Source organism: Sturnira hondurensis, unplaced genomic scaffold (genome assembly GCF_014824575.4).
Source record: "Sturnira hondurensis isolate 20B ecotype Veracruz unplaced genomic scaffold, ASM1482457v3 Scaffold0007208, whole genome shotgun sequence".
NCBI lineage: Eukaryota > Metazoa > Chordata > Mammalia > Chiroptera > Phyllostomidae > Sturnira > Sturnira hondurensis.
In genome coordinates, this window is record NW_028079839.1 from 1,915,318 (window position 1) to 1,932,804 (window position 17,487).

The window sequence follows — 17,487 nt, forward strand, 5'->3', positions numbered from 1 at the left end:
AAACTCTGTGTTTTGTGTGCTCACAATGGTAAGCCTACATCTGCCTCAGCCTGTCTATACTAGGTGCTGATGTGAGGGTCAGACTCCCGGGAGTCAGACTCCCCCAGTTTGTAGGAAAGAAAACGCACCGCACCCAGTCCATTGTGTAGACATAAACACCGTTAAAATCACGCTGGTGCCATCACTGTGCCCATCTCATCATGGAAGCGAAGCACAGAACAAGTGACTTTTCCTTGGTCTCAGTTTTTAGCAGGGCTGCCAGTTCTGGTAGCCACCCCCACACCCCAATTTTCCCTCTCACCTCTCGCTAACGATGCTCACCGTGGTGGTACCTGTGGGATAAAACACAAGAAAAAAGAGCATGGGGAGAGTCACAGAGCTTCCATTAGAAAGAGAGGGAAATAATTTTGCATGGAGAAAACATGTTGAAATATTATGCTTTTAGTGAAAATAGTTACATCACAATTTTAAATTACATTTGCATTTGAAATGGAGTCAGTTTGCACCACCTGCTGGAATATGCAGCTCTGTATAGTCAGAGGTTTCAAAATTATAGAACCATTTTTAAGAATTGAGAGTTACATTTCTAGTTATCTCTAAAAGACCAGTCCCTTTGACATGCTGAAAATGCCAAGCGCTGACTTACTTTAGGGATGATTTTCAAGAACAGATTCTCTTTAAGAAGCCACATTTAATCATCTAGCTAAATTAACAAATTGTTCAGCTGCTTATAAAAATAAACTGATTACTCCAAACACATCAACCAAAGAGATAAAAATGTAAATTGGAAGCAAAACTGAAATCAATACACATTATCAGTTGCTAATTCACTATTAAAAAATGAAATTCAAGCAAATGACTGGAAAATGACAGGAAACATAAGCAAACAGGATAATAAACAGAACATAACTCAACATTAATTAAAAAAGAACTCACCCAATGAAAATTTGATGCTGTTTATATCCAAAGTAATAACCATTTTGTCATGGCTTAATTATAGCTGAATATCAACACACAAAGTGTTCACGTTTAAGTTCTTTGACATTTTTAAGGAAACCTTAACAAAATTTTTCATTTTTCATGACAAACTACTCCAAGCAATAGATTTCTGAATGTATAGTAGCAACATTTATTATTGTGTAATTGACAGATTCAGAAAAAAATTGCATCCACTATATCTACCATTCTAGATGAAATTGCTTTAGAATAGAAGCCTAAATATATTACATTTTAATTTCTTGAGACCTATTACAGCATTTCACTTATTTTATGGGTATTTTGCCTGAAAATTGATTTTATTTTTACACGTCAACTAAATTAGATGTCAACTGAATTAACTGAAGCATAAAATATGCCTCCAAGATGTATTTACAAACACACGCTACAAAATGGCGTGCGAGTGACAAGAACCAAATTCCAACTCACAAGCGCCAAAGAGTCCGTGCAATGGTGGCCAGCTCATCCATGCGCCTCTTTGTTGTTTCAGGTGGTTTGTGTGTGACGAGCCTGTTTGCAGTGACACATGTCATGGGCCAGGTTGCTAGAAGGTTTCTCATTCTCCTTTGAGTACACTGCTCACGCTGTTTCATTCTTAAGGTGTTCGTCTGCATCGGGGAGCTCGGGTGGTCAGGAGGCAGCCTTTCCCCAGGGACCCCACCGCCATTTGGGGTCACCACCTCTGTGGAGATGACTCTCACTGGTAAACCTGTAGCCCCACCCTCTTCTTACAGCTCCAGTGGCATTTCCTCTTAGTTGTCCCAAAGCCACCTTGAGTCCACATGCCCCAAAGCCAACTCATGATCTGTGCACCTCCCCAACCTCAACCTCTCCTATTCATTTAACCAAGTAGCCCGATAGCCACTTTCTCCTCACCCATAATCCCATCCATCCTCAAAGTCCTGGCTGTTTTACTTTCTAAATCTCTCTGGAGCCTGTTTGCCCCTCTCCACCTCTTCCATGGCCCCACTGGTCCAAAGGACCATCCTGTCTAGCCTGGACCAATGCAAAAGCCTAGTTGTAGCCTCATTTACTCTGATCAGGGGATCCCTTGCTCAAAGCCTTCCACTGAGGACACAGAGAAATTTCTTAGCCAGGCCCAGTCTGGTGTCTGCCTGTCTCCCAGCCCCATCTCACACCCGGAGCTGCCCAGGCTTCCGCCCAGCCTCCCCAGCGCCCTGCTGCGCCTCCCACACCACGCTCTCTGCTGCTACCAGGACTTTGCCTCTGCTTTCTTCTCTGCCTGGGATGCTCTTCTCCACCTTTCTGCCTAGTGACCTCCCCCTGACTCTACCGACTGGGTCAACTCCTACTCGGTTTACACTTTGGGGGTGCTTATTTGAAAGTCTCTGTGTGGCCCACTAGACTGCTTTTACTCGCCTCAGTGTTTCCAGCACCCAGCAAGCCACTTGCACACAGAAATTGTGGAATCACTCAGATCAGAGCCTGGGGGCGCCTGCTCTGGCCCTACCCCTCCCCACCCACAAGGAGGCAGTCTCGCCCGCAGTTCCAAGCCTGCTTTAGGACCTGCACAACCTGCTTCCCAGGCCTGATCCCCACCCCCCTCCGAAGACCTGGTGTGTGTACTCCTAGCCCCAAGAGGTTACCTAGCCCCCGAGGGGCATGCATCTATTAGGAAGATAAAATGTATTATTTAATAGTTTCCAAGGGGTGGCTGGGATAAAGACATGTTTGTCAAAGAAGGAGTGTAGACATGTGTTATTGAAGAATTCATTAACGTGATATGAAATGTTAGAGATTTAGACATATGCTGTGTAGGCCTGCCTCCATTTGTGGTCTTCTCTGGGACCCAGGAAAAAATAAAAAACAGTAAAACAAAACACAGGCACAGGGATGGTTCCACAAACATCTGGGAATAAACGTTGTCTCTTTGCTTGGTATTGAGACAGTCCTCTGCGTCCCACCTGGAAGCCAAGTTCAGAGGACGACTGGGTCCCGCAGGGAACTGGGGCCCAAATGATTGGCAGAACTCATCGGCAAGCACAGCGAATGGGGGGGTGGTCGATGCTGGAGCCCTTCAGCATGGAAAACATGTTCCAGAATCACAGCGCAACACCGGAGTGTTAAAAATCGCGTTCCGTGGGTAGTGGTGTAACAGGGGGCAGCCAAGAGGGGGGCCCCAAAAAGGGATTTGGAATGGGGTCCAGAACTCAAGGTGTCCAGGAACTGTTAAGATGTCCTCACGCCCCACCCCCACAGGTGTGAGTTGGGGAAAGGACAAATGGAGCAGGGCCATTGAGAGCTGTTTTGTACAGCAAAGGCTTTGCAGCTAACCTCTGGCATGGTCATTTAACATAGCTATAACCTTGAATTGGCTGCATGGATGTGTTAAATAGCTGTGGCCATGCTCTGAGCCAGAAGAATAGAAGTGACTTCCACCCAAGATGTAAGGGTAGGGGGCAGGTCCCCTGAGTTACAGCGCCTGCGTGAGAGCTTGAAGATGATTGGCTCCACACCATGCGGCTGCACCTGCCCAGACTCACAAAGGCAGCCCAGTAAACTTGGAATATAAGGGAGTCCTGGCAGGTGTAACCAATTGTGGGAGGAGTCGGAAATGGGGCTGCAAAGGAGGACTGGCGGGGGGGATTTAAATGCAGACACTGAAGCCATTGGGAGAGCACCACACGGCTCTGGCAGAGCGGGGGACCCCTGCAGCTAGGTGAAGGAGTATCATGCGGCTTTGCCAGAGTGGGGACCCCCGCAGCCAGGTGAGAAGGAGAGGGAACCAGGTGGCTGTGGTGGCACAGAGAGAGAGCCACACGTTTCTGGCAGAGTGGGGACCCATGCAGCCACGTGAAGGAAAGAACCCTGTGGCTTTGCCAGAATGGCAGCCCTGTCCTCTCCACAGCTCTGGTGAAGGAAAGAAGAGACTCTGCCTGGAAGAAGGGAGAAAGAACTCTTACCAGTGGACCATGAGAAGGTGCCACATGGCTTTGGAGTAATTACAGATCCTGCCTGGACGGCGACACAGCTGACGGTGCCAGTGGCCTGAAACACAGACGTGTGCTTCTCTTCCTGAGATACGGTACCCCAAATTAGGGCAGGGGGGAAGGAAGCGCTGTGGGCATCTTTAGTTATCCTAAAGGACTTTGATATTTTAAGAGGGGACGCTGGGTCACTACTTTAAGTCTGTATAGCTTTGAATAAACCTTTCCTTTCCTTTTCACAAATCTCTGGCATTGAGCGATGTCTTTCCTCTGGCGGCGGACAGACGAGCCCAGTAGGTATTAGTATACTGTCCTTGGGGGGGGGGCAGCTATTGTTCTGTAACAGTTTCTGGTGTCCCTGGGTGGTCCAAATATTGCCCCCCTTGAACCTCTGTTCTGTAACAGTGGGACCATGCGTTTTCTTGCCTGTGTGTATTTTGCTACTGTTTGAGTTGTCTAAAATTAGACGTGCTTGCATTTGTAATGAAAACCTTATGCTTTTGAAGAATCAAGTTACTATTCTGTTTCATTTACAAAATGTGAACATTTTGTCAAAGCTCACCACCCTCGGATGGACCCAGCGCTAGAAACTTTCTGTCCCTGTGTTTATCTCACTGGCTGAGGCAAAACCCTATCTTTTCAGGACGCGGCGGGAGAGGACTATAGCTCCGTCTCTGTTGCATGTGGCAGGGAGTCTCGGAGAAGCTGCCTCTATAGGTTTAAAAGCCAGTGTGTTACCTGGCAGGTAGGCTCATGGTCCACTGATTTGGGCAGCTCCCTGGGGTTTCTTATACTAACCCTGCTGCCTAGTTTCCATTGAACCCATCTGGATTTCCTTCGGTTTCCTAATCGGAGTCTGGAATTCGTTTTTCATAGCCATGCTTCTAGAAATTCAGTTTTGTGTTTCATTACTTAGAAATGAGAATTGGCTAGTGACTAGCCTAGAAAGAGCCCAAGGGTTCATTTCAGAGCCCAACTGCCCCCCTCACCACCCCATACCTCCCACGAGCCCCTCACATCGCGTATTTCAACATTCGGGTGACTGCTGTCCTCACAGGCCACGCCTACTTCCACACTTTGGCCAGTGCTTTTCCTTCACTGTCCCACCCCAGGCCTGACCCTCTCGGTTCCTCCTCACCCACATCAAGCTCCTCTGGCCCTTCCTGGCCTTGGCCTTGGCCTTGCATCACCTTCCCCTTCCTGGCCCTGTGTGCCGACCATCCCTGGGAACTGCCACCACACCGGGCACTTTTCTTGTCTAGGGGATCACCCTCTGCCTTTTATTAGGAGCACTTGCCACAGCCCTTGTCCTCTCCCCAGGACCAGATCACTGGCCCTCGAGGGCTGGCACCCTGACCTGCTGATCCCTTTATCCCCGCGCTGCGCCCAGGACTCGGTAAGTGTCTGCTGGAGGAACTGAGCCAAGAGTGCACTGCTAGCCACCCCATCGTCTCTCTCGGAAATGCCCAGGTTCGCTTGAGAAGTGCGCCTTTTCCTAGCCGACCCAACAGACTGACTCCAGACAGTGACTGACAGAAGAGAAGGAAATGGCCCAAAAGGGCAAGAGGGAGGATTCAATTAACCATTCAATGAACCAGGATTAAGGATGAGCTATTTCCAGTGATGCCGGGAGGGGGCGCCAAGGAGGTGAGCTTGTCCTAGGTGGATGCTGGTGATGGGGACCTCGGGTTTGTTTCTCTGCTCTATTTACGCATGTGTCTGAGATTTTTGTGATGAACAGATCTGAAGACAAAGGCCAGGGAGGAGGAGAAGCAGCAGGTTTGCATACTCTGAGGAGGCTCCAGGAGACAGGTACGAGGGCAGGGGTCGGGACGAGAGTCTCCCTCCGTGGGGGCGTCCTTCTCTGAGGCAGCACCCCTGCCCTCCAGGCACCTCTCCTCCTGTGTCTCTGTGCCTCCGCATTCACGTCTACGGCTCCCCAACCCACCGGGTCTAGAACAATCCAGATGGGAACAGGAGGCCCTCAGAACCGGGCTCTACTTCAACTACTTGTCACACGTGCAGGCGGGCAACCCCTTGTCCACGTGTGCCGAGGCACAACAGATCTCCTGGCGCAGAAAGTCCTGGATGTTTCTTCAATCACACCAAGCAGTGCCCTCTACGAGCAAGGACACACCCCAGGTCATAGGGGCCACCTGGGTAGAAGTTTCTGGGAACCTTCCTGGGGCTGTGGGGGCCTGTGCAGACCACCCTCCGCCAGGGCTGTGCTCGAGGACTCATAGGGTGCTCCCTGCAGCTGGGATTTACCCGTGGGTCACTGTGGTCAGACAATGAGCAGCCACTGGGGCCACCACGCACCAAGCGCTGCATTGATTTCATACGCAGGTCTTTGCACGGCAGTCCCCAGCACCCGCACGGGGTTAGGGGTGGACAAGCTGAAGCCCCTCCTGCAGAAGAGCTGAAGTTCCTCCCCCCATTCCTGGAGCCCTCTCTTTCCTACCGCCAGGCAGTGGAAGGAATGATGTTTGTAATGGAGATGAGGCCCATCCTTTTGCGCGGTGCTGACAGACAAGAGGAAGATTCCAGAGAGAAATGCCACGGCAGCAGATGAATGTAAATGGTGCTTTTCCACTTGGTGCATGTAAAACGCCTGTTGTACCAGCATCTCAAAGCTCTCTGGGACGCACGGCTTTGACCGGCACTCACGCAGGGTAAACGCCAAGGGGCAAAAGTCCAGGCACTGGTCACATGCAATGGTCTTGCCTTCTGGGTAGGAAAACAAAAGTGTGCAGATGGATAATGACATCTGTGGATTCTGGCTCCATGTCTTAAATGGAAAACATGTAAATAAATATGTAAAACTTTGCCATATGTGGGTAATACCCGTGGTTCATCCAGTAGTTACCATTCTGTCTAAGATCTGCATGGGATGGATTCTGTCGCTGGGAGCCCTGTGACTGCATTGCACTGAGAACATAAAACCGAGTTCTTCGATGCCCGCCAGGAAGACAAATGTTACAGAAATGTTCCGTAAAGAGGTCCCAGCAGTGGCCGCTGGAGACACTTGATGCTTTTGCACTAAGCGATGCGTTCCTTTTGTTTGCTCCACTGGAAGCCCCCTCGTAAACGCTTAATCGTTAAATGATTCATTAGGGTCTCCAAAGGCCAAGCCCTTAACTGGAAAGGCTGAGAGAACCCACAAGCAGCGCCTGACTGTGACATTGATTTGAAGGTTCATTCGAGAATTCTTTCCTTCTCACTCTTAGCCAAAGGTGCAAGCGCAGCGTGAATAATAATGCGTGGGCTCCAGCCACCAGCGAGGGGCCTGAAGTGCAGACGCCTGTGACTTTGAAACTGTTCCTAGGATTCATGGAGGGTAATGATCAGCTCTGGGGAATAAACCTCACGAAGGCCTTAGGAACAGTTTTGCCGCGAAAGGAATGCTCCGCAGAGATGTCACTTGCCCTGTATTCCGAAAGCCACAGCGTGGGTGTCACTTGCAAAAGAACCGACTGCCTCTGGGTGTCTAGGGAGGGAACGCCTTCCGATGCTGCCAAAATCGTGTCCAAATAGTTTCAAATTCTTTGCTTAGATGTTTTTTGTTTACAGAACAGCGATGAAATAACTATTGCCTACTAGTTAAATAAGGTGTCCTGTGGCCGCAGCCACGAGTGTCTTGCCAGGACACAGGTAAATTGCAGATCAAGGTCGGCTCTGTCCCATACTTTAAAAGTCTCCCACTCTCGTCAGATGAGAGTGTACAAGGAAAAGATGGATCGTGAACTTGGCAATTGTTCTGGGCTTAAAGAGTGGCTAGCCACCTGGGTTTTGATACTACAGTGTGTCTAATGTAGTCTTTCTGAAAGCTGTGGTTTATAAACTATCACACCATGATTAGGTTAAAAGAATTCTGAGCACACAGTCCTGTATGTATGTATGTATGTATGTATGTATTTATAAATGATATACTAACAATAATGCCGTAACATAAAAATAGAAAAGTAGAAAGTTTTAAAGGTCTAAAGCAATGAATGTTTATAACTTTTATTTTGACTGCAAACGACTTCTGTTGTCACTAATATTTTTTAAAAGAAATTCAAGTGGCTGACCAGGTTTCTTTGGTTTTGGGGACTCCTGGTTGAAAACTTTGCACTATAACTTTTGAAGTGGTTGGTTTAAGTTCAGTTTATTTTAAAACTTGTTTGTAATACCGGTCATGGCTTAAAATATCTCAACAGATAAAGTAAATTTGGAAGAATCATGGGCTCTCACAGCTCACCAAGTCACACTGCTCATTTCAATTGTATCTACAAATTATGCAAAGGTTTCAACTGAAACTTGGTTAGTCAAATTCCCCCCTTCTGTGAAGTCCCTCCATCTTTCTTACAAACCAATTGAATGGTGTCAAGCAATAATTCAGATATTTAGCTAGTTGCTTTACATGTAATTTGCTTGCTCTGTGCAGGAGGAAGAGAGGTCAGTTGAAGGTTGTCAGGGAACAAAATTAAGAACAGGATGTATCAGAGAGAGGAGAGAGGAAAAACTCTGCTGGCTGCCTGGGAGTGAGGGTTGCAGACACATTTGGGGGGTACACAAATCAATTGTTGGCTGATGAAAAGGTCAGTCTGGGCATTCTGAGTAGGCCAAGTCCCAGATCAAAGGGAACAATTAAGAGGAGGATAAGTTTTTCCGAAGCCCTGCAAGTGTGGCCGGGGGAGGCACCTGGTCTGGGTGGTTTGTCTGTGGCACCCGCCCCTTAGCCCTCCTGCCTTAGCTAAGCTGGGTCTGTACTGCCGGCCTCTTTACAATTCCTCGGCACGTGTAAAACACACACTCTCCATTTGGACGATTATTAAACACGGTTAGAAATTTCAGTTTCTCAATTTAGTGTGCTGATACGACTTTTTATTTTTATTTTTTTTAAGATTTTATTTATTTATTTATCTTTAGATGGGAAGGAGAGAGGGAGGGAAACATCAATGTATGGTTGCCTTTTGTGAGTCCCCTGCTGGGAGTTGGCCTGCAGGGAACTGGACTACAACCCAGGCATGTGCCCTGACTGGGAATCGAACCGCGATCCTCTGGTTCGCAGGCCCGCACTCAATCCACTGAGCTACACCAGCCAGGGCTTGATACGACTTTTTAAAAAATAAGCCACCCATCATTTTTAGCCACAAAATCACCTAAGATCGGAGACATGTCCAAGCATCTATTTTCAAAAACGCCCTCGTCAGAGGCTAAGGTCCTTCTGGAAACTGATGACTTTCTCACTCATTGTTAAAACATCACTCCAACTGAAGGAGCAGATTAAGTCTGTTTATGTCTGTTTGTTGTGAAGCTCTTTACCTAGCACCCCAATCATAACCACTAATCACAGACGAGGTGAGAAAATAGGGAACTTTTCATAAAAGGAAACACAGCAGCTCATTTTCAAAGCCTGATGACTCTTTCGAGTGCTTGTCACCAGGCGATCTGTGACCCCAGTGTGGCATGTCTGAGTTTCAATGTCACCACCCGTCTCATTACATAACTCAGAGGACAGTCTTTGCAGGGCTTTGTCACCACATGTAACCATGTGGATGGCCTTCGACAGCCCATGGAAGCCCCCATATACCCCTCTTGGGGACCTTGGTCGTCCCTACCACACCTATGCTAAGCTTGGCAACATGTCTCATTGTGGACAAGTGTGCGACACAAGCTCCCAGGTTACTTGTGTCACGATCTGCCACTCCAACTGGTAATGCTCCAGGTGGAGGTCGACGTCCTGGAGCAAGGGTCACAGGACTAGCAAAAGCACACCCCAAATGTTGCATGGGGCACACTTACACTAATACTTGGGGCATTCTTATCCTGAACACTTTTCCCTAGTTTACCTGAAACTTCAGTGTAACAGAGCATCCTGTATCTCACCTGCCACCCCAGCTGAAAGTCCCTGCCCCTGGGGAATCGCTTGTTTCAGCTGATCAATACAAGGCGATCAGTCGCACTGGACCAATACCCTGGTGCACCACGGCCCAAGGAGAGGGACTTGGGTCCACGCATTTTTGAAGTCTCAGCAAGGCCTAATTTTGCCCTTTTCAGATTTTCTTTGAAAAATGAAATTACAGTTCTTCCCGTACCCCAAAATATTGTCTTTGGAGGTACCTGTAGGTGGTCAGATGCCAGTAATGTCACTAAAAATGAACTTTCCTTGACACTACCTCAGAGATACTGATTTAGACTCTGGGGGTGGCTGCAGGTCTCCCCGCTCGTCTCTCGGGTGACTCAAAGAAATTGCAGTTCCACTGGCTTGTGTCTGCCATTTAGCTTTTCAGAAGGCACCTGGGAGCACTACCTGGGAGAACGGGTTGCTAGCCCTGCCTCTGCACTGACCAGCTTTGGATGATATTCACGTCAATCCTCTTCTCCTCCCTAGACTGCATTGCTCCCATCTAGACAGATGCGATTGGTCCAGATGACGCGGAATCCTCCTCCAGCTCAAAATATCTGGGACCAGGAGCCGGGAGCTTGGGGCCTTTCAAGGTGCAGTGTGGAGTACGCCGCAAGGCCGGGTAGGTGTGCGACACCAGGCCGAGTGGCGGGAACTGACCTCGGGAGCCCCGATCCAAGGGTTCCGATGGGTCCCCTTTTCGGTGGTGTTGTTCAGGGACTCGGAGGGCCCTAGGCACATCCGTCTGACACACCGTTTTCCTGGATACTTTCTAAAAAGATTTTTAATTTCCCTTTGGAAAATACTGTATGCTGCGGGCTGTATCAATTTATGGCTGAAATCATCATGCATGCTGGGAGTATTTTTGGTAATAAAAGTCTAACCTACAAATTTTAGAATGGAACCGCAATACTAACTTTAATAATTAAAGACTGACACTGAAATATTGGGAAGACACTTTATGAAACATTTTTAGCTTTGATTTTGCAGACTTTAAATGTCTCAAACGTTTCGATAAGAGTTTTAAAAGCCTGTTGGCACTAGAGGCTGCCTTGCCTAAGAGCTAAAGAGTGAGCTGTGCCCAGTGTTGGTAAAACAGGGAAGATGAGACGGGATGCTGTCGTCCGAGCAGCTCCGGGTCGGCAAGGGGGGCAGATACAAACAGGTAGTTCTTCGGTTAAGTGACAAGTGTGGGATAATGCCACACACAGGGTTTGGGAAAAAGAAAGGGGCCCTGAGTGGGGAGGAGAGGGGGTGTCAGGATGGAATATCAGGGATGATACTTGAGGCCCTCTAGAGGAATAAGGCAGGGGAGGAAGGGAAAGATATTCTGGGCAGAGGAAAAGCACCAGCAACAATGACTTATAAAGCAACTTGTTCCATAAGCAGAAAACTATAAGCAGTGTATTTATTCGACAAACATTTCTGAAGTGGTGAGAGTGCCAGGCACTGGGGAGGCAGGTAAGCAGGAGTAACGGCACCCACAGTGGGATAAGACCCGGAGTAACGGCACCCACAGTGCAGAGCAGGCCACAGATGAGGAAGCACGTTTGAGGGGTGCTAGGAGCTGGTGGAAAGGGGAGTGGGGAGGCCAGCTCTGGTACAATACAAAGATGAACATGACCCTCTTACAATGTGCAATTCTGGAAGTAACGATCCAAGTTTTCCCACATTACATTTCAATCACTTACATTAGAAGCAACGACAATAACTTAAAAATAACCCCACAGCACATAAAGGTTTTTTAATAGGGAAAAGAAAAATTAATAAGCACTGAGAGCTACAAGAATGTATTTATAAACTTTACGTAACTCAGGTGTGCCCAGTGTCTCCTGCCCTCAGGGACCACCCTCCTTCCCTGCCTCAGTCTCTCCTGTCCCAGCCCTGTGAGTGGCCCCAGGAAACCCAGCCCCTCCTCAGACTTGCCTCCATCAGAGAGCCCCTGAACCCCACCCCGCCCCCCCTCCCCTGGGCTCCCGGGATCCCATCTGTGGCTCTTGTTGGTGCCGAGTTCCCTCTCTCCACGTTGTTATTCCCTGCTTTTTTTGTGGGCTGTTTCCAGCACACTGTCCCCGAGCATCACTGGCAAGAGTTCAGGCACGCACTTCCCCAGAAGTCTGCAATCCATTGGAGAAAAGAATTACTGCTGCCTCAGGAAACCTTCTTGCAAAGAATTATACAATAAAACAACACAATTTAAAGATTAGTAGAAGCAAAATTATATATTTATAGTTTAAAAGCTTAATAAAAATTACATTTTACTATAAAATACAGGCATTCCTTGGAGATATGGTGGGTTTGGTTCCAGACCACCACTGTAAAGCAAGAATAGCAATAAAGTAGTCATCTTCTTGGTGGAGGGTTTTGCCTTTAGTCTGTAAAAAATGCAACACCTGTGAAGCGCAACAAAGTTAAACACAATAAAATGAGGTGTGCCTGTAACGCATAATTAGGAAGAAACAAATAGGAAAATAAAGAAAGCTTTAAAGCATACATTTTAAATCACTTCATCTTACCACTCATGTTTTTATGGACATAAATACAGCAACAGACATGTTTTTAAAGTTAGGATTGTATTATTTGCTTTTTAAAATATTATCATTCAACATCGTATCGCGTACAACTTAAGTGTTCTTGAAAAAGCAGTTAATGGCTACACAAGTTAATAGTGTTACATCTCCAAAGCAGACTTAACCATCCTCCGGAGACTAGATATTTAAGTTGTGTCCGCTTTTTTTACAATAACAATGTATTACTTACCAAAGAAATAATTGGGTGCAAAATGCGAACAGAAAATTGTAAGCATCAAAATCAATACATGTTTAAGTGTATTGTTAGGACAAAATATCCTATTACATCAAATTCTTTGTTAAATACAACCCGGAAAAAGGTTTTGTTGCATTTGAAAACAATTTGCCAGTTAAGCTTGTTCGGTCACAACACGTAGTTATCAGAACCTAATGTAATTAAGAAAACCACATAGCTGCAAGACAAATTAATTTTTTTCAAAAAAAACCCTCCAATATTTTACTGCAAAGCAAATTTTTATGAAGGATGTGGCTTTATTTAACTACGCTTGATAGGACACTGGGTGCGGAGTCCGAGGGTGAGAGGGCCTACTAGCAGCTGCGAAGCCTTAAAACCGCCCCAGCAACTCTAGCTCCCGGCTGCTCAAAGAGCCAGCGTCCTCTCCCGGGAACCTGTTGCAAACGCAGACGCTCCGGCTCATCCCAGACCTGCTGCATCAGAATCTGTCCGTGAGCTCGACCTCCATGTGCTCCCTGGACCACCTGCAACGCCTTTGACTAGTGCCCGGGGCCTGACACACCGCGGGCTCTCGGAAGACGCTGCGACCACGGCCCCTGGCAAAAACCTTGTGGAGGGACCACCGCCTCTGAAGCCCGGGCGCCACTCCTACTCTCGGGACTGTGGCCCACCCGGGCATTGTGATGCGGGGACAGGACACCCCTGCGGGCGGGCGAGCTCGTGGCTGAATGCCCCTCACCTGGGCAGGTCTTCGTGAGCCCGTCTGTAAACCGAGGACGCACTGAGGCCGGGGAGAGAAGGTGGTTAATACTGCATTACATTATATAACAGACAGCAGCGTCCCCACCCACGCAGCGAAAACCTTCGAAACACCACCGTGCCCCGGGCCCAACTGCCAAGAACTATTTGCCAACAAAGACAAGCAGTGTGCAAGGGGTGGAGCCTAAAAGTCAGATACCGCGAGAAGTGGCTTTCCGGAAAAGGCTCTGAGGGCGCAGGCGCACTACAGCTCCAGCCCTGCAGCCAAGGTGGCTGCCCCTGGGGGAAGCGGGCTTGGCCTCTGGCACAAACTCGCGAGATTTGGACTTGCCACAGTTTTTTCTTCCTGTGAGAGACCGGAAGTGCGGTGCGAGGGGCGTTTCTGGGGCGTCTTTGGGCGTTTCTGGCGCCTTCCTTGCTGTGCTGCCGCGTAGGTGGGCCCTGTTTCGCGTCGCTTTCTCCGGACAGGGGGTGATGGGGGACTCCAAGGAGGCCGGGGCCGAAGCTCCACTGGCCGGGGCCAGGGATCGCGGAGGACTCAGCCTACTGTCCCCAGGAGAGGCTGAGGAACCTTCTACACAGGTGAGACCGCGGGGCGTGACTGCAGGAATCCGGGACTGCCGGCCCGTTGTGCCAGGGAGGGATGTCACGGTTCCCTGCGGCCTCTGGCGCATTCTCCGTGCCTCCCCGGCAGCCCCCCAAAATGGGGCTTGCGTCTGGCACACAGATATCCAGGTATTTACTTGCAAGTCATTTGTGTTAGAAGGTACTCTGGTTGCCCTGGTTACCCCCAGGGTAACTGATCGGTGATCTAGACACTTTCTTTGCTTGTCAAGGCTCGTACGTTTAAGTAGTACATGCTTCCAAAGTGTGGCACAGCCGTCAAAGAGGGAGGGAGACGAGAGGGTTTCAGGGAGTGGCACCGGGCACACCTGAAGGATGCTAAGTGTTAGCCGGGGACTGCGTGAGAGGACGAGTCTTGAACGCAACCCTTGGTTGGCTGGGGGGGGGGGGGGGCGGTGCAAGTGGCGGCTGGGAGGAGCCCCCAGGGCCAGGCTTGAGAGTCAGAGGATTAAGTACTAAACTTTGGCTTACGCAGACCCACTGCCTTACCGCAAACTGCTTTCTAAATGGTGTGTGGTATTGAAGTTACAATGCATTTCTGATACTGGACAGAGGTTTTACCAAACGTTGCATTTAGTTGACACAACAGTGTTGACTCTCCTTGGTTCCTGCTTCTCCAGTGTTTATGAATAACATTGGAGAGGTAGATTGGTTGGCCTGCTTCCCAGCTGATAACTATAACCATCCTACTCCTTGACTTACGTTTTATCTTCGAAACAGTTTTGCTAAAAAAGAGCTAAGTAAATGTGACAGATTACGCTCCCATGTGTAAGTACCGTTAGTAGCTAGTGACATACATCCCGGTGAGGCCTGATGAGGCGGGTCCGTGTTTCCTTTATAAAAACGTGGGATTCTTTTTGTTCTTAGGGCGCTCATTAAGTTTTGCCCCATATGTTCGGCAGGGATCGGCTCTGTGCCTTGGGGGCAGCGAAGTGAAGAGCCGCGCGGTGGTGAAGTACTCCTCGGCCCCTCCCCGGGCCGCGTTTGCGCGCCTCCAAGAGAAGACAGACTTGAAACTCCCACCTGCCAACTGGTTGCGAGAGAGTGCCAAGCTGGGGCCGGCAGGGACTACCGTTCTTGGCAACAGTAAGAAGAGCAAGCCATTTTCAAGGTAAATTTCAACCAGTGGCTTGTATGTTGTTTTCTTTCTTTAAGATTTAAAAAAAATTGTTTTTAGAGAGGGAAACATGGACTGGTTGCCTCTTGAACCTGCCCCATACCCAGGATGTGCCCTGACCGGGCATCACAGCCGCCACCCTTGGTTCATGGACCTGTGCCCAGCGGAGCCACTCGGGTCAGGGCTCAGTCACTGGTGTTTTTACTGCTGCCCCAGAGCCCTGCAAGTATCATCTGATACTTGCTTTTCGGTTTCATTTGTAGTGCTCATCATTGTGATTTTCAGAGCCCTGTTTTTCTGCTGCTAAGGGTTGTATTATGAAGGGTTGTAAATGACTGCTAATATGAAGGCAGTCATTTCTCATGCTGCTTTCAAGTCTGCATCATGTTATTATCAAAGCTGGATTTTGACCTCAAATTCAGTCAGGTGTTTTATTTTTAGCCAGTTTACATATCTTTGGAATGTGTGGCTCCAGAGAGTTAAGGTCACGCCTGAGGGGGAAAGCCACTGACATCACCTCACCTGCCCTGGGGCGTTTCCAGCGTCTGGTCTGGGTTGTCTGGTGGTGCAGCAGGAACCCAGCGTGTTGGATGACTTGTACCTCAACTTTGACACTTTCTGGAAACTGTGTTGGTGCTGTTGGAGTGAGAGTAGCCCAGGTCTTACTGAGACTGAAGTGTGGGCATCCATGGTCTGTAGGCCAGCGAGTGGGATCGCTCCCCTCTCAGGGATCGAACCTGCAGGGTCTCAGCAAGGGCCGTGAGTACGTTAATGCCTTCAGAGCCAGTGCTTTGGAAATTGTCCTAATGCCACTCAAGGTAAAAGCTATACTTGCAAAATGTTGTTGTTTGTAGCAATATTTCTACTAGCAAAAGGTTGGAAATAGTCCATGTGTCTTCGTTTAGAAGAGTGGCTTAATTATGATGTGGGAACACCACGAAATGTTAGGAGTGATTTGAATGGTAATTATATTGACTACAAAGGTTGTGTAGAGAACTTTACATGTGGATGCCACTCAGTGCTCACAGTAACCCTTTGAGTTACTACCTTTGACTACTTTTCACAAGGCAAAACCAAAGCCTAGGAAAGTTAAGTGCTTGCCCAGACCACCTAGTAAATTTTCAGAGCAGGCTGTGGAGTGAGGTGGTTCTGGGTCTGTGTCCTGCTCTCTGCCACTTACTCACTGAAAGATGCTGCGATCGGGTGCTCGTCAGGCCTGTAGGTCGCAGACAAGCCTCTCGTGGGGTCTGCCACATCTTTTTTTCTCCTGGTTGAATTGGGGTCAGGCGTACTTTTTTTTATATGTATTTTTTAAAAAGTAGTATTGTATGTTACTTGGAACACAGTCCCAAAGACTGAAATCCTGTTAAATGTTTTTCCTTCTGTTTTTCTTACCTTCCACCTAAAAAGAATAACATCTTGAACTGATTTCTCTTGCAGACTTTTTGGGGTTTGTGATTACACAAATGGAAGTACCATAATTGTTCATTTTTTAAAAATTTTATTTATTCATTTCTAGGGGGGAAGGGAAGGGAAGGAGAGAAGGAGAGAAACATCAATGTATGGTTGCCTCTCGTGAGTCTCCCACTGGGAACTGGCCTGCAACCCAGGCATGTGCCCTGACTGGGAATCAAACCGCGATCGTGTGGTTCGCAGGCCCGCGCTCAATCCACTTAGCTACACCAACCAGGGCCATTGTTTTTATTCTAGATGTTTCTATGAATTGCTTCTAGTGATTATTACTCTATTTTACCAAACCTAAGGTGCCATTGATCATACGTCACACAATTGTTTATATACCACTAAGAAGGAAAACCCAGTCAACTAGACTGGTGACGGGCACACTGATTTCAGAGGTGTCAGAATGGGGCAGATGTACATCCTAGGAGAGTGAACGACAGTGTTCTGTGATTAATTCTGCCTGCGTCATTATATGCATGACCTTCATGGCCTTTTCCTTCTCTGTTAGCTTTGGGATGGCATATGACTTCATCGATTCCGTGGGAAATGATGTGGATGTCGTCTCGGACTCGGAGGTGAGTGTCCTCATTGGGGAGTATAATCGGGGCATCTGTGCAGGGCACTCATAACGTGCTGTGCTATGTGGTTCTGAAAAACTAGTGATGAGATTAGACAGCGGTCTGCTTATCGAATGCCTTTTTGGTCATTAAAGTAGCGCTCTTGGGCAGAGGAAGGAAGAACCGCCAGAACACTGGTGGTGGTAAGAATACTAATGTTGATGGTTGTGTTTTAAAACCAGCAGTTACAAGTGATTAGAATGTTTGGGGTGATTTTGTGTGTTACCAGTTGAGAATTAGAAATGCTCCTTCTAGCAAAATCTTATTGCTCCTGTGATAAAATCCCAGGTCAGCGCAAGTGTGACCTAT

At 48.1% G+C, this 17,487-nt stretch overlaps 1 protein-coding gene and 2 long non-coding RNA genes across 9 annotated transcripts in view; 2 read left to right on the forward strand and 1 right to left on the reverse strand.

Annotated features, from left to right (window-relative positions):
• Nucleotides 1-4,008: 4,008 nt before the first annotated feature.
• On the forward strand, nt 4,009-10,463 carry LOC118990549 (uncharacterized). Of its 3 annotated transcripts, none has more exons than XR_005067259.1 (3): nt 4,009-4,042; nt 5,265-5,340; nt 6,412-7,315. It is a non-coding gene; the product is annotated as an uncharacterized LOC118990549 (long non-coding RNA). The 3 variants fall into 3 exon arrangements; XR_005067260.1 differs by lacking the exons at nt 4,009-4,042; nt 6,412-7,315 and adding exons at nt 4,207-4,237; nt 10,321-10,463; XR_005067258.1 differs by lacking the exon at nt 4,009-4,042 and adding an exon at nt 4,207-4,237.
• A 760-nt stretch (nt 10,464-11,223) lies between these two features.
• On the reverse strand, nt 11,224-13,591 carry LOC118990550 (uncharacterized). The gene is made up of 3 exons (XR_005067261.1): nt 13,340-13,591; nt 12,090-13,034; nt 11,224-11,951 (listed from the first exon to the last, which is right to left on the reverse strand). It is a non-coding gene; the product is annotated as an uncharacterized LOC118990550 (long non-coding RNA).
• Nucleotides 13,592-13,717: 126 nt separating this feature from the next.
• Nucleotides 13,718-17,487, forward strand: part of EDRF1 (erythroid differentiation regulatory factor 1) — a 32,348-nt gene continuing 28,578 nt past the window's right edge. For all 5 annotated transcript variants that reach the window (XM_037051167.1, XM_037051166.1, XM_037051168.1 and 2 more), the window contains exons 1-3: nt 13,718-13,941; nt 14,886-15,094; nt 17,070-17,136. In XM_037051167.1, coding sequence (XP_036907062.1) covers nt 13,834-13,941; nt 14,886-15,094; nt 17,070-17,136 — 384 coding nt within the window. In that variant the 5' untranslated portion in view covers nt 13,718-13,833. The remainder of the gene's footprint in view (nt 13,942-14,885; nt 15,095-17,069; nt 17,137-17,487) is intronic.